The 23,340-nt window shown below is 41.2% G+C and overlaps 1 protein-coding gene across 1 annotated transcript in view; it reads right to left on the bottom strand.

Annotated features, from left to right (window-relative positions):
• LOC128639184 (etoposide-induced protein 2.4 homolog) overlaps positions 1 to 23,340 on the bottom strand; it is an 85,882-nt gene that overhangs the window by 34,151 nt on the left and 28,391 nt on the right. Inside the window, exons 2-6 of the mRNA XM_053691411.1 lie at positions 20,885 to 21,034; positions 19,300 to 19,445; positions 17,072 to 17,132; positions 16,597 to 16,663; positions 4,329 to 4,453 (exon numbers count right to left, since the gene is read on the bottom strand). Coding sequence (XP_053547386.1) covers positions 4,329 to 4,453; positions 16,597 to 16,663; positions 17,072 to 17,132; positions 19,300 to 19,445; positions 20,885 to 20,926 — 441 coding nt within the window. The 5' untranslated portion in view covers positions 20,927 to 21,034. The remainder of the gene's footprint in view (positions 1 to 4,328; positions 4,454 to 16,596; positions 16,664 to 17,071; positions 17,133 to 19,299; positions 19,446 to 20,884; positions 21,035 to 23,340) is intronic.

Raw genomic sequence — 23,340 nt, forward strand, 5'->3', positions numbered from 1 at the left:
TTGCTTTATAAGCAGCAGGTGAGTGCGCAGGGTATTGTGTTAGCGGCACGGTGTGCGACACTATAGGTGTCCTGGGACATGAATGTACAATTATCAGTTTGCTTTATAAGCAGCAGGTGAGTGCGCAGGGTATTGTGTTAGCGGCACGGTGTGCGACACTATAGGTGTCCTGGGACATGAATGTACAATTATCAGTTTGCTTTATAAGCAGCAGGTGAGTGCGCAGGGTATTGTGTTAGCGGCACAGTGTGCGACACTATAGGTGTCCTGAGACATGAATATACAATTATCAGTTTGCTTTATAAGCAGCAGGTGAGTGTGCAGGGTATTGTGTTAGCGGCACGGTGTGCGACACTATAGGTGTCCTGAGACATGAATATACAATTATCAGTTTGCTTTATAAGCAGCAGGTGAGTGCGCAGGGTATTGTGTTAGCGGCACAGTGTGCGACACTATAGGTGTCCTGAGACATGAATATACAATTATCAGTTTGCTTTATAAGCAGCAGGTGAGTGCGCAGGGTATTGTGTTAGCGGCACAGTGTGCGACACTATAGGTGTCCTGAGACATGAATATACAATTATCAGTTTGCTTTATAAGCAGCAGGTGAGTGCGCAGGGTATTGTGTTAGCGGTACGGTGTGCGACACTATAGGTGTCCTGAGACATGAATGTACAATTATCAGTTTGCTTTACAAGCAGCAGGTGAGTGCGCAGGGTATTGTGTTAGCGGCACGGTGTGCGACACTATAGGTGTCCTGAGACATGAATATACAATTATCAGTTTGCTTTAAAAAAAGCAGGTGAGTGCGCAGGGTGTTGTGTTAGCGGTACGGTGTGCGACACTAAAGGTGTCCTGAGACATGAATATACAATTATCAGTTTGCTTTATAAGCAGCAGGTGAGTGCGCAGGGTATTGTGTTAGCGGTACGGTGTGCGACACTATAGGTGTCCTGGGACATGAATATACAATTATCAGTTTGCTTTATAAGCAGCAGGTGAGTGCGCAGGGTATTGTGTTAGCGGTACGGTGTGCGACACTATAGGTGTCCTGAGACATGAATATACAATTATCAGTTTGCTTTATAAGCAGCAGGTGAGTGCGCAGGGTATTGTGTTAGCGGTACGGTGTGCGACACTATAGGTGTCCTGAGACATGAATGTACAATTATCAGTTTGCTTTATAAGCAACAGGTTAGTGCGCAGGGTATTGTGTTAGTGGCACGGTGTGCGACACTATAGGTGTCCTGAGACATGAATGTACAATTATCAGTTTGCTTTATAAACAGCAGGTGAGTGCGCAGGGTGTTGTGTTAGCGGCACAGTGTGCGACACTATAGGTGTCCTGAGACATGAATATACAATTATCAGTTTGCTTTATAAGCAGCAGGTGAGTGCGCAGGGTATTGTGTTAGCGGTACGGTGTGCGACACTATAGGTGTCCTGAGACATGAATATACAATTATCAGTTTGCTTTACAAGCAGCAGGTGAGTGCGCAGGGTATTGTGTTAGCGGCACGGTGTGCGACACTATAGGTGTCCTGAGACATGAATATACAATTATCAGTTTGCTTTACAAGCAGCAGGTGAGTGCGCAGGGTATTGTGTTAGCGGCACGGTGTGCGACACTATAGGTGTCCTGGGACATGAATGTACAATTATCAGTTTGCTTTATAAGCAGCAGGTGAGTGCGCAGGGTATTGTGTTAGCGGCACAGTGTGCGACACTATAGGTGTCCTGAGACATGAATATACAATTATCAGTTTGCTTTATAAGCAGCAGGTGAGTGCGCAGGGTATTGTGTTAGCGGTACGGTGTGCGACACTATAGGTGTCCTGAGACATGAATGTACAATTATCAGTTTGCTTTACAAGCAGCAGGTGAGTGCGCAGGGTATTGTGTTAGCGGCACGGTGTGCGACACTATAGGTGTCCTGAGACATGAATGTACAATTATCAGTTTGCTTTATAAGCAACAGGTTAGTGCGCAGGGTATTGTGTTAGCGGCACGGTGTGCGACACTATAGGTGTCCTGAGACATGAATGTACAATTATCAGTTTGCTTTATAAGCAGCAGGTGAGTGTGCAGGGTATTGTGTTAGCGGCACAGTGTGCGACACTATAGGTGTCCTGAGACATGAATATACAATTATCAGTTTGCTTTATAAACAGCAGGTGAGTGCGCAGGGTATTGTGTTAGCGGCACGGTGTGCGGCACTATAGGTGTCCTGAGACATGAATGTACAATTATCAGTTTGCTTTATAAACAGCAGGTGAGTGCGCAGGGTATTGTGTTAGCGGCACGGTGTGCGACACTATAGGTGTCCTGAGACATGAATGTACAATAATCAGTTTGCTTTATAAGCAGCAGGTGAGTGTGCAGGGTATTGTGTTAGCGGTACGGTGTGCGGCACTATAGGTGTCCTGAGACATGAATGTACAATTATCAGTTTGCTTTATAAGCAGCAGGTGAGTGCGCAGGATATTCTGTAAGCTGTACGGTGTGCGACACTATAGGTGTCCTGGGACATGAATGTACAATTATCAGTTTGCTTTATAAGCAGCAGGTGAGTGTGCAGGGTATTGTGTTAGCGGCACGGTGTGCGACACTATAGGTGTCCTGGGACATGAATGTACAATTATCAGTTTGCTTTATAAGCAGCAGGTGAGTGTGCAGGGTATTGTGTTAGCGGCACGGTGTGCGACACTATAGGTGTCCTGGGACATGAATGTACAATTATCAGTTTGCTTTATAAGCAGCAGGTGAGTGCGCAGGGTGTTAGCGGCACGGTGTGCGGGACTATAGGTGTCCTGAGACATGAATGTACAATTATCAGTTTGCTTTATAAGCAGCAGGTGAGTGCGCAGGGTATTGTGTTAGCGGCACGGTGTGCGGCACTATAGGTGTCCTGGGACATGAATGTACTATTATCAGTTTGCTTTATAAGCAGCAGGTTAGTGCGCAGGGTATTGTGTTAGCGGCACGGTGTGCGGGACTATAGGTGTCCTGAGACATGAATATACAATTATCAGTTTGCTTTATAAGCAGCAGGTGAGTGCGCAGGGTATTGTGTTAGCAGCACGGTGTGCGACACTATAGGTGTAAAATTACTTAGGGACCTCACAGTACTGACGAGACTTGTTAAGTCATCAGCTTTTGATCATCATGCACTACATGTCTAAACATACACACTATACAATAAACATACACACACTACAAATTATACACTACACACTAAACATACACACTTAGCATATACACTAAACATACACTACAAATTATACACTACACACTAAACATACACACTTAGCATATACACTAAACATACACTACAAATTATACACTACACACTAAACATACACACTACAAATTATACACTACACACTTAGCATATACACTAAACACACACTAAACATACACACTATACACTAAACATACACACTACAAATTATACACTACACACTTAGCATATACACTAAACAAACACTAAACATACACACTATACACTAAACATACACACTACAAATTATACACTACACACTTAGCATATACACTAAACATACACACTATACACTAAACATACACACTACAAATTATACACTACACACTTAGCATATACACTAAACAAACACACTATACACTAAACATACACACTACAAATTATACACTACACACTTAGCATATACACTAAACAAACACTAAACATACACACTATACACTAAACATACACACTACAAATTATACACTACACACACTTAGCATATACACTAAACACACACTAAACATACACACTATACACTAAACATACACACTACAAATTATACACTAAACATACACACTATACACTACACACTTAGCATATACACTAAACATACACACTATACACACACTACACATTATACACTTAGCATATACACACTACAAATTATACACTACACACTAAACATACACACTATACACTACACACTTAGCATATACACTAAACACACACACTGTACAAACACACTATAAACTATTATTTTAGAATCTATTCTCTTATGATTTTTAATATGTTTTTGTTATAATAAAGTCTATTACTAAATTTATCTCACACAGGGCCTGAAAACTCGCCGGCACATCCCAAAATCGTTATTTTTTTTACCATTATACTGTATGTGTCTCCTGCACAGCGAGATACAACCGTTCTCGGGCTATAATTTCTTTCTCACAGTGCTGATGGGACTTTAGATGATCTCACCAGAGCGGAGACATTTACATCAATTAACCTATAATGTAGCCCTGCTTTTCCGCTAGATACATAAACATCAGGGGCATGCGGCAGGACCTACCTGGAACCAGATGGCGTTAACAACCTTACTAAGCACAAAGAGTGGGAGGACCCATAGTGCGCTGAAAACAGAAGTGAGGATAAACTCCAGCCAGGACCAGACATCGCCATGTAAGGACGGGTCACCTGAGGACAACACAATAACAGGTCACAGTTTATGCTGAGGGAGCCCATCTTCAGTCTGTCAATTTTTACAATTTACTTCTATTATCAAATGTATTACGTTCTCTATGTATCCATTGTTAAAAACCAGGAAAGCTATCTAAGGAGCATGCATAGCAGTAGTTTTGCAACAATGCTTTTAACAATCTTGTACATGGTGCAAGCACTGCTGCCATCTAGTGCTCAAAAGTATTCCTGCAAAACTGCTACCTTCTTGTGCTCCAGGTGCATACTGGTTGGCTACCTAGGTATGCTCTTCAACAAAGGATTACAAAAATAAATTTGATAATAAAGGTGAACTGGAACCTTTTTTTAAACGGTATCCTCTATCTGAAAATGTATAGATTTATGTCCCTTTATGGTCATGCTTGGTCATTGTGATCAGTCTATTCTTTGGCATATGTTGTCCCTGGTATAAGCAGTTCCTGTGATCAGGAAATAGATATTCTATCTGACTGTATCACAGAGCACATGTTGCTAATAAGCAGCACAATCACCTATACTGTAGCCCTGGGGTACGTTGTGAGCGCCACAATCAGTGTGACTGAGATACCTGTACTCACTTTATAACTCATATATTCATCAATTAGCAACAAACTGTGTATTAGTGACATCCTGCTCATATTACTGCAGCTGTAATCAGTGACTGAGATACCTGTACTCAATTAATCACCTGTTTATCAATTAGTAACAAACTGTGTATTAGTGACATCCTGCTCATATTACTGCAGCTGTAATCAGTGTGACTGAGATACCTGTACTCACTTAATAAATCACCTGTTTATCAATTAGCAACAAACTGTGTATTAGTGACATCCTGCTCATATTACTGCAGCTGTAATCAGTGACTGAGATACCTGTACTCACTTTATAACTCATATATTCATCAATTAGCAACAAACTGTGTATTAGTGACGTCTTGCTAACATTGTGTATTAGTGACGTCTTGCTAACATTGTGTATTAGTGACATCCTGCTCATATTACTGCAGCTGTAATCAGTGACTGAGATACCTGTACTCACTTAATAAATCACCTGTTTATCAATTAGCAACAAACTGTGTATTAGTGACGTCTTGCTAACATTGTGTATTAGTGACGTCTTGCTGACATTACTGCAGCTGTAATCAGTGAGACTGAGATACCTGTACTCACTTTATAACTCATATATCCATCAATTAGCAACAAACTGTGTATTAGTGACATCCTGCTCATATTACTGCAGCTGTAATCAGTGTGACTGAGATACCTGTACTCACTTAATAAATCACCTGTTCATCAATTAGTAACAAACTGTGTATTAGTGACATCCTGCTCATATTACTGCAGCTGTGACTAATCAGTGTGACTGAGATACCTGTACTCACTTAATAAATCACCTGTTCATCAATTAGTAACAAACTGTGTATTAGAGACATATTGCTGACATTACTGCAGCTGTAATCAGTGTGACTGAGATACCTGTACTCACTTTATAACTCATATATTCATCAATTAGCAACAAACTGTGTATTAGTGACATCCTGCTCATATTACTGCAGCTGTAATCAGTGACTGAGATACCTGTACTCACTTAATAAATCACCTGTTTATCAATTAGTAACAAACTGTGTATTAGTGACATCCTGCTCATATTACTGCAGCTGTAATCAGTGTGACTGAGATACCTGTACTCACTTAATAAATCACCTGTTCATCAATTAGCAACAAACTGTGTATTAGTGACATCCTGCTCATATTACTGCAGCTGTAATCAGTGACTGAGATACCTGTACTCACTTTATAACTCATATATTCATCAATTAGCAACAAACTGTGTATTAGTGACATCCTGCTCATATTACTGCAGCTGTAATCAGTGTGACTGAGATACCTGTACTCACTTAATAAATCACCTGTTCATCAATTAGCAACAAACTGTGTATTAGTGACGTCTTGCTAACATTGTGTATTAGTGACGTCTTGCTAACATTGTGTATTAGTGACATCCTGCTGACATTACTGCAGCTGTAATCAGTGACTGAGATACCTGTACTCACTTTATAACTCATATATTCATCAATTAGCAACAAACTGTGTATTAGTGACATCCTGCTCATATTACTGCAGCTGTAATCAGTGTGACTGAGATACCTGTACTCACTTAATAAATCACCTGTTCATCAATTAGTAACAAACTGTGTATTAGTGACATCCTGCTCATATTACTGCAGCTGTAATCAGTGAGACTGAGATACCTGTACTCACTTAATAAATCACCTGTTTATCAATTAGTAACAACCTGTGTATTAGTGACATCCTGCTCATATTACTGCAGCTGTAATCAGTGACTGAGATACCTGTACTCACTTAATAAATCACCTGTTTATCAATTAGTAACAACCTGTGTATTAGTGACATCCTGCTCATATTACTGCAGCTGTAATCAGTGACTGAGATACCTGTACTCACTTAATAAATCACCTGTTTATCAATTAGTAACAACCTGTGTATTAGTGACATCCTGCTCATATTACTGCAGCTGTAATCAGTGACTGAGATACCTGTACTCACTTAATAAATCACCTGTTCATCAATTAGTAACAAACTGTGTATTAGTGACATCCTGCTCATATTACGGCAGCTGTAATCAGTGTGACTGAGATACCTGTACTCAATTAATCACCTGTTTATCAATTAGTAACAAACTGTGTATTAGTGACGTCTTGCTGACATTACTGCAGCTGTAATCAGTGAGACTGAGATACCTGTACTCACTTAATCACCTGTTTATCAATTAGTAACAAACTGTGTATTAGTGACATCCTGCTCATATTACTGCAGCTGAAATCAGTGTGCCTGAGATACCTGTACTCAATTAATCACCTGTTTATCAATTAGTAACAAACTGTGTATTAGTGACGTCTTGCTGACATTACTGCAGCTGTAATCAGTGTGACTGAGATACCTGTACTCACTTAATAAATCACCTGTTTATCAGTTAGTAACAAACTGTGTATTAGTGACATCCTGCTCATATTACTGCAGCTGTAATCAGTGACTGAGATACCTGTACTCACTTAATAAATCACCTGTTTATCAGTTAGTAACAAACTGTGTATTAGTGACATCCTGCTCATATTACTGCAGCTGTAATCAGTGTGACTGAGATACCTGTACTCACTTAATAAATCACCTGTTTATCAATTAGTAACAAACTGTGTATTAGTAACATCCTGCTCATATTACTGCAGCTGTAATCAGTGTGACTGAGATACCTGTACTCACTTAATAAATCACCTGTTTATCAGTTAGTAACAAACTGTGTATTAGTGACGTCTTGCTAACATTGTGTATTAGTGACGTCTTGCTAACATTGTGTATTAGTGACGTCTTGCTAACATTGTGTATTAGTGACGTCTTGCTGACATTGTGTATTAGTGACGTCTTGCTAACATTGTGTATTAGTGACGTCTTGCTGACATTGTGTATTAGTGACGTCTTGCTAACATTGTGTATTAGTGACGTCTTGCTAACATTGTGTATTAGTGACGTCTTGCTAACATTGTGTATTAGTGACGTCTTGCTGACATTGTGTATTAGTGACGTTTTGCTGACATTGTGTATTAGTGACGTCTTGCTAACATTGTGTATTAGTGACATCTTGCTGACATTGTGTATTAGTGACATCTTGCTGACATTGTGTATTAGTGACATCTTGCTGACATTGTGTATTAGTGACGTCTTGCTAACATTGTGTATTAGTGACGTCTTGCTAACATTGTGTATTAGTGACATCTTGCTGACATTGTGTATTAGTGACGTCTTGCTAACATTGTGTATTAGTGACGTCTTGCTAACATTGTGTATTAGTGACGTCTTGCTAACATTGTGTATTAGTGACGTCTTGCTGACATTGTGTATTAGTGACGTCTTGCTAACATTGTGTATTAGTGACATCTTGCTGACATTGTGTATTAGTGACGTCTTGCTAACATTGTGTATTAGTGACGTCTTGCTAACATTGTGTATTAGTGACGTCTTGCTAACATTGTGTATTAGTGACGTCTTGCTGACATTGTGTATTAGTGACGTCTTGCTGACATTGTGTATTAGTGACGTCTTGCTGACACTGGGTATTAGTGACGTCTTGCTAACATTGTGTATTAGTGACGTCTTGCTGACATTGTGTATTAGTGACGTCTTGCTGACATTGTGTATTAGTGACGTCTTGCTGACATTGTGTATTAGTGACGTCTTGCTGACACTGGGTATTAGTGACGTCTTGCTAACATTGTGTATTAGTGACGTCTTGCTGACACTGGGTATTAGTGACGTCTTGCTAACATTGTGTATTAGTGACGTCTTGCTGACACTGTGTATTAGTGACGTCTTGCTAACATTGTGTATTAGTGACGTCTTGCTGACATTGTGTATTAGTGACATCTTGCTGACATTGTGTATTAGTGACATCTTGCTGACACTGTGTATTAGTGACGTCTTGCTAACATTGTGTATTAGTGACGTCTTGCTAACATTGTGTATTAGTGACGTCTTGCTGACATTGTGTATTAGTGACGTCTTGCTAACATTGTGTATTAGTTACGTCTTGCTAACATTGTGTATTAGTGACGTCTTGCTGACACTGTGTATTAGTGACGTCTTGCTGACATTGTGTATTAGTGACGTCTTGCTGACATTGTGTATTAGTGACGTCTTGCTGACATTGTGTATTAGTGACGTCTTGCTGACACTGGGTATTAGTGATGTCTTGCTAACATTGTGTATTAGTGACGTCTTGCTGACATTGTGTATTAGTGACGTCTTGCTGACATTGTGTATTAGTGACGTCTTGCTGACATTGTGTATTAGTGACGTCTTGCTGACATTGTGTATTAGTGACGTCTTGCTGACACTGGGTATTAGTGACGTCTTGCTAACATTGTGTATTAGTGACGTCTTGCTGACACTGGGTATTAGTGACGTCTTGCTAACATTGTGTATTAGTGACGTCTTGCTGACACTGTGTATTAGTGACGTCTTGCTAACATTGTGTATTAGTGACGTCTTGCTGACATTGTGTATTAGTGACGTCTTGCTGACACTGTGTATTAGTGACGTCTTGCTAACACTGTGTATTAGTGACATCCTGCTCATATTACTGCAGCTGTAATCAGTGACTGAGATACCTGTACTCAATTAATCACCTGTTTATCAATTAGTAACAAACTGTGTATTAGTGACGTCTTGCTGACATTACTGCAGCTGTAATCAGTGAGACTGAGATACCTGTACTCACTTAATCACCTGTTTATCAATTAGTAACAAACTGTGTATTAGTGACATCCTGCTCATATTACTGCAGCTGAAATCAGTGTGCCTGAGATACCTGTACTCAATTAATCACCTGTTTATCAATTAGTAACAAACTGTGTATTAGTGACGTCTTGCTGACATTACTGCAGCTGTAATCAGTGTGACTGAGATACCTGTACTCACTTAATAAATCACCTGTTTATCAGTTAGTAACAAACTGTGTATTAGTGACATCCTGCTCATATTACTGCAGCTGTAATCAGTGACTGAGATACCTGTACTCACTTAATAAATCACCTGTTTATCAGTTAGTAACAAACTGTGTATTAGTGACATCCTGCTCATATTACTGCAGCTGTAATCAGTGTGACTGAGATACCTGTACTCACTTAATAAATCACCTGTTTATCAATTAGTAACAAACTGTGTATTAGTAACATCCTGCTCATATTACTGCAGCTGTAATCAGTGTGACTGAGATACCTGTACTCACTTAATAAATCACCTGTTTATCAGTTAGTAACAAACTGTGTATTAGTGACGTCTTGCTAACATTGTGTATTAGTAACGTCTTGCTAACATTGTGTATTAGTGACGTCTTGCTAACATTGTGTATTAGTGACGTCTTGCTGACATTGTGTATTAGTGACGTCTTGCTAACATTGTGTATTAGTGACGTCTTGCTGACATTGTGTATTAGTGACGTCTTGCTAACATTGTGTATTAGGGACGTCTTGCTAACATTGTGTATTAGTGACGTCTTGCTAACATTGTGTATTAGTGACGTCTTGCTGACATTGTGTATTAGTGACGTTTTGCTGACATTGTGTATTAGTGACGTCTTGCTAACATTGTGTATTAGTGACATCTTGCTGACATTGTGTATTAGTGACATCTTGCTGACATTGTGTATTAGTGACATCTTGCTGACATTGTGTATTAGTGACGTCTTGCTAACATTGTGTATTAGTGACGTCTTGCTAACATTGTGTATTAGTGACATCTTGCTGACATTGTGTATTAGTGACGTCTTGCTAACATTGTGTATTAGTGACGTCTTGCTAACATTGTGTATTAGTGACGTCTTGCTAACATTGTGTATTAGTGACGTCTTGCTAACATTGTGTATTAGTGACGTCTTGCTAACATTGTGTATTAGTGACATCTTGCTGACATTGTGTATTAGTGACGTCTTGCTAACATTGTGTATTAGTGACGTCTTGCTAACATTGTGTATTAGTGACGTCTTGCTAACATTGTGTATTAGTGACGTCTTGCTGACATTGTGTATTAGTGACGTCTTGCTGACATTGTGTATTAGTGACGTCTTGCTGACACTGGGTATTAGTGACGTCTTGCTAACATTGTGTATTAGTGACGTCTTGCTGACATTGTGTATTAGTGACGTCTTGCTGACATTGTGTATTAGTGACGTCTTGCTGACATTGTGTATTAGTGACGTCTTGCTGACATTGTGTATTAGTGACGTCTTGCTGACATTGTGTATTAGTGACGTCTTGCTGACACTGGGTATTAGTGACGTCTTGCTAACATTGTGTATTAGTGACGTCTTGCTGACACTGGGTATTAGTGACGTCTTGCTAACATTGTGTATTAGTGACGTCTTGCTGACACTGTGTATTAGTGACGTCTTGCTAACATTGTGTATTAGTGACGTCTTGCTGACATTGTGTATTAGTGACATCTTGCTGACATTGTGTATTAGTGACATCTTGCTGACACTGTGTATTAGTGACGTCTTGCTAACATTGTGTATTAGTGACGTCTTGCTAACATTGTGTATTAGTGACGTCTTGCTGACATTGTGTATTAGTGACGTCTTGCTAACATTGTGTATTAGTTACGTCTTGCTAACATTGTGTATTAGTGACGTCTTGCTGACACTGTGTATTAGTGACGTCTTGCTGACATTGTGTATTAGTGACGTCTTGCTGACATTGTGTATTAGTGACGTCTTGCTGACATTGTGTATTAGTGACGTCTTGCTGACACTGGGTATTAGTGATGTCTTGCTAACATTGTGTATTAGTGACGTCTTGCTGACATTGTGTATTAGTGACGTCTTGCTGACATTGTGTATTAGTGACGTCTTGCTGACATTGTGTATTAGTGACGTCTTGCTGACATTGTGTATTAGTGACGTCTTGCTGACACTGGGTATTAGTGACGTCTTGCTAACATTGTGTATTAGTGACGTCTTGCTGACACTGGGTATTAGTGACGTCTTGCTAACATTGTGTATTAGTGACGTCTTGCTGACACTGTGTATTAGTGACGTCTTGCTAACATTGTGTATTAGTGACGTCTTGCTGACATTGTGTATTAGTGACGTCTTGCTGACACTGTGTATTAGTGACGTCTTGCTAACATTGTGTATTAGTGACGTCTTGCTAACATTGTGTATTAGTGACGTCTTGCTGACACTGTGTATTAGTGACGTCTTGCTGACACTGTGTATTAGTGACGTCTTGCTAACATTGTGTATTAGTGACGTCTTGCTGACATTGTGTAGTAGTGACGTCTTGCTGACATTGTGTATTAGTGACGTCTTGCTGACATTGTGTATTAGTGACGTCTTGCTAACATTGTGTATTAGTGACATCTTGCTAACATTGTGTATTAGTGACGTCTTGCTGACATTGTGTATTAGTGACGTCTTGCTAACATTGTGTATTAGTGACGTCTTGCTAACATTGTGTATTAGTGACGTCTTGCTAACATTGTGTATTAGTGACATCTTGCTAACATTGTGTATTAGTGACATCTTGCTGACACTGTGTATTAGTGACGTCTTGCTAACATTGTGTATTAGTGACATCTTGCTGACATTGTGTATTAGTGACGTCTTGCTAACATTGTGTATTAGTGACGTCTTGCTGACATTGTGTATTAGTAACATCTTGCTGACATTGTGTATTAGTGACATCTTGCTGACATTGTGTATTAGTGACGTCTTGCTGACATTGTGTATTAGTAACATCTTGCTGACATTGTGTATTAGTGACGTCTTGCTGACATTGTGTATTAGTGACGTCTTGCTGACATTGTGTATTAGTGACATCTTGCTGACATTGTGTATTAGTGACGTCTTGCTGACATTGTGTATTAGTGACGTCTTGCTGACATTGTGTATTAGTGACGTCTTGCTAACATTGTGTATTAGTGACGTCTTGCTAACATTGTGTATTAGTGACATCTTGCTAACATTGTGTATTAGTAACATCTTGCTGACATTGCTGCAGCTGTTTTTAATGTTCTGTAATAAAAAACAAACTACAAAAGGCTTAAGAAATGACCAAGCTATTCATGTTGTTATGAGGACTAAAGCGAATGATTTCTGTCTGCCGCATTACAGAAAATGTGAGCAGACTTAATGGCGACCCTTTACTGTACTGGTCATAAAAACAGGCTACCCCAGAGGCAGAACTTTTTTTTTACTTTCTGCGATGAGATTTATTTAATGGAAATTTTTTCTGCAGGTTATTTTTAAATAAAATAAAATTTTAAATTAGACAGCAATACTGGAGAATAATTGCAAAAGTTTTATAATATATTGCAGCAGTTGAAAATTTAATTGCAAATTAGCTGCAGACAAAAAAATAATAATTGTAAAATGTCTCTTGAATACATTTGTTTCCTTTTCTCTTGATCTAACATAGAAATGTAGTAATAAAAAGGTGCATTGCTCATAAGAATGTCATTCAGAAAACACAGCTTTGCAGACTGGGAAAAGTTAGGGAGCTGAGAGTCAGTCAACACTGCAGAGCCAGTCAGTACTGCAGAGCCAGTCATCACTGCAGAGCCAGTCAATACTGCAGAGCCAGTCATCACTACAGAGCCAGTCAATACTGCAGAGCCAGTCAACACTGCAGAGCCAGTCAGTACTGCAGAGCCAGTCATCACTGCAGAGCCAGTCAATACTGCAGAGCCAGTCATCACTACAGAGCCAGTCAATACTGCAGAGCCAGTCAACACTGCAGAGCCAGTCAGTACTGCAGAGCCAGTCAATACTGTAGAGCCAGTCATCACTGCAGAGCCAGTCATCACTGCAGAGCCAGTCATCACTGCAGAGCCAGTCAATACTGCAGAGCCAGTCAGTACTGCAGAGCCAGTCAGTACTGCAGAGCCAGTCAATACTGCAGAGCCAGTCAGTACTGCAGAGCCAGTCAGTACTGCAGAGCCAGTCAATACTGCAGAGCCAGTCAGTACTGCAGAGCCAGTCAATACTGCAGAGCCAGTCAGTACTGCAGAGCCAGTCAGTACTGCAGAGCCAGTCAATACTGTAGAGCCAGTCAGTACTGCAGAGCCAGTCAATACTGCAGAGCCAGTCAATACTGCAGAGCCAGTCAGTACTGCAGAGCCAGTCATCACTGCAGAGCCAGTCAGTACTGCAGAGCCAGTCATCACTGCAGAGCCAGTCAGTACTGCAGAGCCAGTCATCACTGCAGAGCCAGTCATCACTGCAGAGCCAGTCAGTACTGCAGAGCCAGTCAATACTGTAGAGCCAGTCAATACTGCAGAGCCAGTCAGTACTGTAGAGCCAGTCAGTACTGCAGAGCCAGTCATCACTGCAGAGCCAGTCATCACTGCAGAGCCAGTCAGTACTGCAGAGCCAGTCAATACTGCAGAGCCAGTCAGTACTGCAGAGCCAGTCAATACTGCAGAGCCAGTCAGTACTGCAGAGCCAGTCATCACTGCAGAGCCAGTCATCACTGCAGAGCCAGTCAATACTGCAGAGCCAGTCAGTACTGTAGAGCCAGTCAGTACTGCAGAGCCAGTCATCACTGCAGAGCCAGTCATCACTGCAGAGCCAGTCAGTACTGCAGAGCCAGTCAATACTGCAGAGCCAGTCAATACTGCAGAGCCAGTCAGTACTGCAGAGCCAGTCATCACTGCAGAGCCAGTCATCACTGCAGAGCCAGTCAGTACTGCAGAGCCAGTCATCACTGCAGAGCCAGTCAGTACTGCAGAGCCAGTCAATACTGCAGAGCCAGTCATCACTGCAGAGCCAGTCATCACTGCAGAGCCAGTCAGTACTGCAGAGCCAGTCAATACTGTAGAGCCAGTCAGTACTGCAGAGCCAGTCAATACTGCAGAGCCAGTCAATACTGCAGAGCCAGTCAATACTGCAGAGCCAGTCATCACTGCAGAGCCAGTCATCACTGCAGAGCCAGTCATCAAGTCAAGAATACTTTATTAGCATGACATTATTACATGTACTGCAGAGCCAGTCAGTACTGCAGAGCCAGTCAATACTGCAGAGCCAGTCAATACTGTACAGCCAGTCAGTACTAAAGAGCCAGTCATCACTGCAGAGCCAGTCATCACTGCAGAGCCATTCATCACTGCAGAGCCATTCAGTACTGCAGAGCCAGTCAATACTGTAGAGCCAGTCAGTACTGCAGAGCCAGTCAATACTGCAGAGCCAGTCAATACTGCAGAGCCAGTCATCACTGCAGAGCCAGTCAGTACTGCAGAGCCAGTCAATACTGCAGAGCCAGTCAGTACTGCAGAGCCAGTCATCACTGCAGAGCCAGTCATCACTACAGAGCCAGTCAGTACTGCAGAGCCAGTCAGTACTGCAGAACCAGTCATCACTGCAGAGCCAGTCAATACTGCAGAGCAGTCATCACTGCAGAGCCAGTCAATACTGCAGAGCCAGTCAGTACTGCAGAGCCAGTCAGTACTGCAGAGCCAGTCAGTACTGCAGAGCCAGTCATCACTGCAGAGCCAGTCAGTACTGCAGAGCCAGTCAGTACTGCAGAGCCAGTCAATACTGCAGAGCCAGTCAATACTGCAGAGCCAGTCATCACTGCAGAGCCAGTCATCACTGCAGAGCCAGTCATCACTGCAGAGCCAGTCAGTACTGCAGAGCCAGTCATCACTGCAGAGCCAGTCAATACTGCAGAGCCAGTCAATACTGCAGAGCCAGTCAGTACTGCAGAGCCAGTCAATACTGCAGAGCCAGTCATCACTGCAGAGCCAGTCAATACTGCAGAGCCAGTCAGTACTGCAGAGCCAGTCAGTACTGCAGAGCCAGTCAGTACTGCAGAGCCAGTCATCACTGCAGAGCCAGTCAGTACTGCAGAGCCAGTCAGTACTGCAGAGCAGTCATCACTGCAGAGCCAGTCAATACTGCAGAGCCAGTCAGTACTGCAGAGCCAGTCAGTACTGCAGAGCCAGTCAGTACTGCAGAGCCAGTCATCACTGCAGAGCCAGTCAGTACTGCAGAGCCAGTCAGTACTGCAGAGCCAGTCAATACTGCAGAGCCAGTCAATACTGCAGAGCCAGTCATCACTGCAGAGCCAGTCATCACTGCAGAGCCAGTCATCACTGCAGAGCCAGTCAGTACTGCAGAGCCAGTCATCACTGCAGAGCCAGTCAATACTGCAGAGCCAGTCAATACTGCAGAGCCAGTCAGTACTGCAGAGCCAGTCAATACTGCAGAGCCAGTCATCACTGCAGAGCCAGTCAGTACTGCAGAGCCAGTCAATACTGCAAATTTGACTTTTCACTTCAAACAGCACTTTGCTGTGGATGCGCTGTGTTAAGGAAAACTTACACAGTGCTACCAGAGCAAAGCTCTTTTTGAAGAGAACAGCCTAATGTGGAGCAGTGCCACAAAGTTAAAGTAGTAACAGTTCCTGTGTGTGTCCTGTTCTTTCTGCGATGACATCTCAGATCACTGTATGTTCTGCCTTGGGGCAGGCTACAAATCTTCATTCACACATAGCGCTGTCACAACACTCGCAACAACAAGCTCTCTACATGTGTTTTCAGGTACTGACTTACCGATTATCCTTGCTGTAACCGTTTGTAGCAATGGGATAAACATTCGGTAGAACAAGAAAAGACTCAACTTAAGAAAACAAGAGGAGGAGAAAGGATTAGATTGTGCAACGTTAATAGCATTAACAGCAAATGTAAAACAAATAACATGTTTCTACACACACAATGTAGCCGGTCTGCACATGCTACAAGGGCTTTGATTCCTACCAGCTGTATGAGCTCTCAGACAGCTAAAAACCCTCAGACACTGCTTACGCCATGATTAAAGGCACATGACACGCAAATCGCTCACCTGACGATTATAGCGAATGGCATAAAAACTAATAATATTATCCTCTGTCAGCAACAAGTATAAAAACTGATCATCCTTTTGTTTCCTAGAAGGGCTCATAATCTGCAAATAATATTCAGTACAGATTCTACACCAGCTCCATCATAGACTAAAATACGAGTATAAAAAGGCAATAAAATGACATACCCAGAATACGCCTCCATTCCACGCACAACACTGGAAAATCCGGGTTACAATGCGCGGCTCACTGGAGACAGAGATGGTTATAGTTATGACCAAAGTAAAGTAAAAACGCTACAGTTCCAGCATATTAAAGTGAATGTAAATTGTGATGATAAACTGTCCGTTTTTTAAAATTTCGATTAAAAACAGGGGCACTTTAATTCATCAAAATTTACATTTCACGCGTGTTGTGAAAATAGTTACCTTTTAATCCTGACAGCGGCTCCAGCTTCCCGCGGTCGGATTGGTCATCCTCCAATCACGGCTTCCCCCCCGGGGGAATCAGTGTCTGATTCAACGCCGTGATTGGAGGAAGCTGGATTCCTCATTTTAGACCCAGGAAGAGGCTTTGCGACGGGCGGAGGAAGCTGGAGCGGCTGTCAAGATTAAAAGGTAAGTATTTTCACAACACAAGTGAAATGTAAATTTTTATGAATTAAAGTGCCCCTGTTTTTAATCGAATTTTTAAAAAAACGGGCACTTTATCATCAACGTTTCTTTCATGATTCAGACAGAACATACAATTTTAAACAACTTTCCAATTTACTTCTATTATGCAATTTGCTTCATTCTCTTGGTCTTCTTTGTGAAAAAGCAGCAATGCACTACTGGGAGCTAGCTGAACACATCAGATAAGCAAATATTAGGAGGTATATATGTGCGGCCACCAATCAGCATCTAGCTCCCAGTAGAGTGTTGCAGCTCCTGAGCTCCTAAACCTACCTAGTCATGCTTTTAACAAAGGATATAAAAAGAATGAAGCAAATTAGATAATAGAAGTAATTTGGAAAGTTATGTAAAATTGTATTCTCTGTCTGAATCATGAAAGAAAAGTGTTGGGTCTCATGTCCCTTTAATCAAAGCTAAATCAGGAAAATATCATATTCATTTCTATTTGGAATTAAACAATTATTTCTTTAAAAAATGTTTGTTATAAGAGAAAGATTTACATACTAAGCTGTTCTAAAATAATTAGGTGTGTATGAAATATATGTGAAAAATAAGCACAAAACAGTAGCCAATTTGTACCCTAACCCTCAAGTATCCTCGATATCCATATATGAGCAGTGAATTTGTGTGTCGGCAGAAATAACCTGCCTCTTCTTCACAGCGAAAATGTTATACAATAAACTTACAGAGCTGAGAAATAGACCTTAAAAGGGACATAATCACATATTTCTTTTATTACTCAGATAGAACACACATTTTTAAACAACTTTAAAATGTACTTCTATTATCCAACTTGCTTCATACTCTTGGGAACCTTTGTTGAAAAGTATACCAAGAGCAAAATTTACTATCCCTGCAGGCTGATAGATATGCAAGTAGTGAACCTATCCGCTTGTGACGTTTCATCACACGGCAAACTGTAACATTACAATGTGCCCCCGCTCCGGGGGAACCAATCGCGCTAGAGCAGGGCTTGTCAATCACCCTGCACGAGCGAGTGTTGGGGCAATTGATTTCGCCACTTCTGAGGTTGCGGTAAAAGAAAAAGAAGCAGTTTCTGCTTCCTAAATGTGTGTCAGCAGCTCCCTCATGCTCCTGCTCCGCATAGCCTCAAAAGCTGCACACCCTAGAGAGACTCAGGAGCAGTAAAATACTGGGAGCTAGCTGCTGATTGGTGGCTTTTGTCATTGGCTCACCTGATGTGCTCAGCTAGCTCCCAGTAATACATTGATGCTCCTTCAACAAAGGACACAAAGAGAATGAAGTAAATGTGCTAATAGAAGTAAATTGGAAGGTTGTTTAAAGCTGTATGTTCTACCTGAACCATGAAATGTGAGTTTATGTCTATAGAAAGGTAAAAGCTAAACGTAGCTGAGGTTTCATGATCTCCCTGCAGCTTAACCAGATAACTGCACATATAGCTGAGAAGGGAGATCCTGAAGCCAAGACCTGTTAGTGGCCCTGTGCTGGGTTTCCTTTTTCTAGGGTCCTTACTGGTGGGTGACTATTTCCCTCAGTGGGACAGCTACAGGAGCGATATGTAATGCGAGTTATAAATATAGTAAATTAACTGACACTGTAGGGGCCCTACCGGTGATAATCAGTGCAACATGACCAGCATGGGAAGGAAACTCATGAAGAGACGTCCTAAGCTCCAGATGACATTAACCTCTAGTGACCCTAGCACCCCCTCTGCTACATGGTTCCTCTCTCTTTGCTGGGTCAGACACTAACATACTCACTTCTCGGGCTTCTTCTCTTCGCTCTGAGCTCTCCTCTGTGCGAGGACACTACTGGCTCTCCGCTTCCTTTGCTCCTCCCTCTTCTGCTGAATACGAGCGTCCAGCTTTGATATTGTGCATATTCCCCAGATGGAGTCCTTGATGCCCTGTTAGATAAATGCACAACACACTCACAAACCTCTCACCAGACTGCACAGACATTAATAAGCAGCCTCTAACAACCACGGCAGAGGAAGAAGTCGTCTGGCTTCTAAATCTCCCCTGTACTTAATTCTATAAGAGACTATTGTGACTGCTGGAACTTTTATTTGTCCTAGGTGAACATAAGGATCTGACATCAATGATTATATAAATCTAAAGGCACAGTAAATACATTAAAGGAAATTTCTGTCGTGTTACATCTAATATCTTGCTTGCTGCAATTGTTTTTCAAAAGCCAAACTCCACCGACCACATGCCTTATCTGGAGGAGCCAAGCTAAGCTTGAGACTGCTGACAACAAGGCTAACCACAGTCATTATGTTAGTATAAAGTGCACTGTATTGTAGTGAGCTACTAAAAGAAGCTAGGCCCATATCTAACTAGAAAATACATGATTTTCAGAAATAAATTACATGAAAAGGGGGGAAATAATGAAAATCTATAGCAAAGTTATTTCCCTATAATATAAGGTGCTTACTGTGTCTTTACAATCAGACACGGATCAGCCCTGAATGATATGAACAGAACATTAATATGAATTAGTTTATAAGGGCTGAGAGTAACATCTGTGGCTGTAAACAATAAACGTTCTTCCTATGTTACACATGATCCTTCTTTAGCTGCTCCTCTACAGTGTATTAGTATCTAATAGTGGCACATAGTATCACAGTGAGCATTCGTATCTCTGTTCTGCAACAAGAGGTCATGCTCATTTCAGCGATTTGGATGAAAAGTGGCAGCAGATACACCCACAACTGCTCTCAATAAGCCCCTCCTACACTGGGGTATAAAAGTCCCCTCTAAACAGTGAAAACTTTTCTCAGCCATAACGTCAGATGGGAGCAAGTCTTGTATAGAGTAACAGGGCATTTATATCCTGGCTTAAGAAGATTGTCTGGGGACCACATTCCTTCAGATGGGGAAACATAGATATTGACGGCAGATAAGAGCCATATAGGCCCAGCAAGTCTGCCTGACCTTACCTAACAGTATAAACTTATCTAGTTCGTAGGATAGCCTTATGCTTGTCCCAGGCATTTTTAAAGTCCCCCACAGAACGTTAACAGTACAGTGTACATTATCACTCCTGCATGAAAGTGGTTTGTGCCAGTTGTGAAGCTATGGTGAGAGTCACATGTGCAAGAGCCGGGTGTACTGTGAGATGCAGAGGCGCACAGAAAGCTGTACTGTGAATATACCTGCTGCTGGTGACACCACTGAAGGAGCTAAAGTCAGTAAAGATACAATGCAAACCAGCAGTACACAGTTATCTTGCTGTGTTACTGTAGAAGGAATGTCACTGAAGACCTGACCCGGATAATACAAGCAAATTAAGGCAATGCTTTTCATTAATGGCGCTGATAGTAACATCAGAGCAACTCACCCGAGCAAGATCCTGAAGAAAGCTCTTTAGACTGTCTGCCATTGTCCACTCCTGGACCTTCGCCGACTCCCAAACTATCAACTGCACGGAGAAAGGAAGCCTAGAGGCCCACTAGGTCTCATCATGAACCCCACAGGACCACGACAAAGCCTAAGAGAAGAAACAAAGCTACATCAGCAGCTGCACTAAGTAGTTATGATAAGGCGGTTTCTTGTGCTTTATACACAGCTCACTACCCAGAATGCTTAGCTGTAGTGCTGTGCACTTGGTCTGCTGACTTGCCTGGGATACATAACTTGTCTTACTAGAGATCTTATCTGCACTTCTGATACAGGACAGTTATAACCGAGGGCTGAAATAAATAGCATTTCCTAAATCTACCTGAAATGCATACTTATTGTTCAGATAAAAAGGTGAAGCAATCAGACTGCTAGAATTAATAATATATTTTATTAATAAAATGCTCTAATGTGCTTGCTACTGCTTGTACTGAACTATACGCTTAGCCCCTACAGATGGTGAAACACAATTAAAGTCAGCTACAGACTGGTCATCCACCCCTGCGCTAAACACAGCCATTGACTTGCAGCTATGCACATATGCCGGCCATTACTGGCTGTTTAGCTCAGGACCAGCTGTACATTGGTATTCTGCTTCTGGAGTTAGTTATATGTTCAACCTCTTCTTCTCTAGCATATGCACGTTCTCCGGTATTGTCTCTAGCATACGCACGTTCTCCGGTATCGTCTCTAACATGTTCGCTTCCTCCGGTATTTTCTCTAGTATGCACGTTCTTTGGTATGGTCTCTAGCATGTGCACGCTCTCCGGTATCTTCTCTAGCATGTGCACATTCTCTGGTATTGTCTCTAGGACGTGCACGTTCTCCGGTATCTTCTCTAGCATATGCATGTTCTCTGGTATCGTCTGTAGCATATGCACATTCTCCAGGATCGTCTCCAGCATTTGCACGTTCTCCGGTATTATCTCTAACATATATACGTTCTCTGTTATCTCTAGCATATGCACGTTCTCTGGTATGTTCTCTAGTATAAGTATGTTGTCTGGTATGTTCTCTAGTATAAGTATGTTGTCTGGTTTGTTCTCTAGTATAAGCATGTCCTCTGGTATGTTCTCTAGTATATGTACGTTCTCTGGTATGTTCTCTAGTATAAGCATGTCCTCTGGTATGTTCTCTAGTATAAGCATGTCCTCTGGTATGTTCTCTAGTATAAGCATGTCCTCTGGTATGTTCTCTAGTATATGTACGTTCTCTGGTATGTTCTCTAGTATAAGCATGTCCTCTGGTATGTTCTCTAGTATAAGCATGTCCTCTGGTATGTTCTCTAGTATATGTATGTCCTCTGGTATGTTCTCTAGTATATGTATGTCCTCTGGTATGTTCTCTAGTATATGTATGTCCTCTGGTATGTTCTCTAGTATATGTATGTCCTCTGGTATGTTCTCTAGTATATGTATGTCCTCTGGTATGTTCTCTAGTATATGTATGTCCTCTGGTATGTTCTCTAGTATATGTATGTCCTCTGGTATGTTCTCTAGTATAAGTATGTCCTCTGGTATGTTCTCTAGTATATGTACGTTCTCTGGTATGTTCTCTAGTATAAGTATGTTGTCTGGTATGTTCTCTAGTATATGTATGTCCTCTGGTATGTTCTCTAGTATATGTACGTTCTCTGGTATGTTCTCTAGTATATGTACGTTCTCTGGTATGTTCTCTAGTATAAGTATGTCCTCTGGTATGTTCTCTAGTATAAGTATGTTGTCTGGTTTGTTCTCTAGTATATGTATGTCCTCTGGTATGTTCTCTAGTATATGCACGTTCTCTGGTATGTTGTCTAGTATAAGTATGTTGTCTGGTTTGTTCTCTAGTATATGTATGTCCTCTGGTATGTTCTCTAGTATATGCACGTTCTCTGGTATGTTCTCTAGTATAAGTATGTTGTCTGGTTTGTTCTCTAGTATATGTATGTCCTCTGGTATGTTCTCTAGTATAAGTATGTTGTCTGGTTTGTTCTCTAGTATAAGTATATTCTCTAGTATAAGCATGTTCTCTGGTATGTTCTCTAGTATATGTATGTTCTCTAGTATAAGCATGTTCTCTGGTATGTTCTCTAGTATATGTATGTTCTCTGGTATGTTCTCTAGTATATGTATGTTCTCTGGTATCTTCTCTAGTATAAGTATGTTCTCTGGTATGTTCTCTAGTATAAGTATGTTCTCTAGTATAAGTATGTTCTCTAGTATAAGCATGTTCTCTGGTATGTTCTCTAGTATATGTATGTTCTCTGGTATGTTCTCTAGTATATGTATGTTCTCTGGTATATTCTCTAGTATATGTATGTTCTCTAGTATAAGTATGTTGTCTGGTTTGTTTTCTAGTATAAGTATGTTCTCTGGTATCGCCTGTAGCATATGCACGTTCTCCAGTATGTTATCT

This window comes from Bombina bombina, chromosome 8 (genome assembly GCF_027579735.1).
Source record: "Bombina bombina isolate aBomBom1 chromosome 8, aBomBom1.pri, whole genome shotgun sequence".
Classification (NCBI taxonomy): domain Eukaryota; kingdom Metazoa; phylum Chordata; class Amphibia; order Anura; family Bombinatoridae; genus Bombina; species Bombina bombina.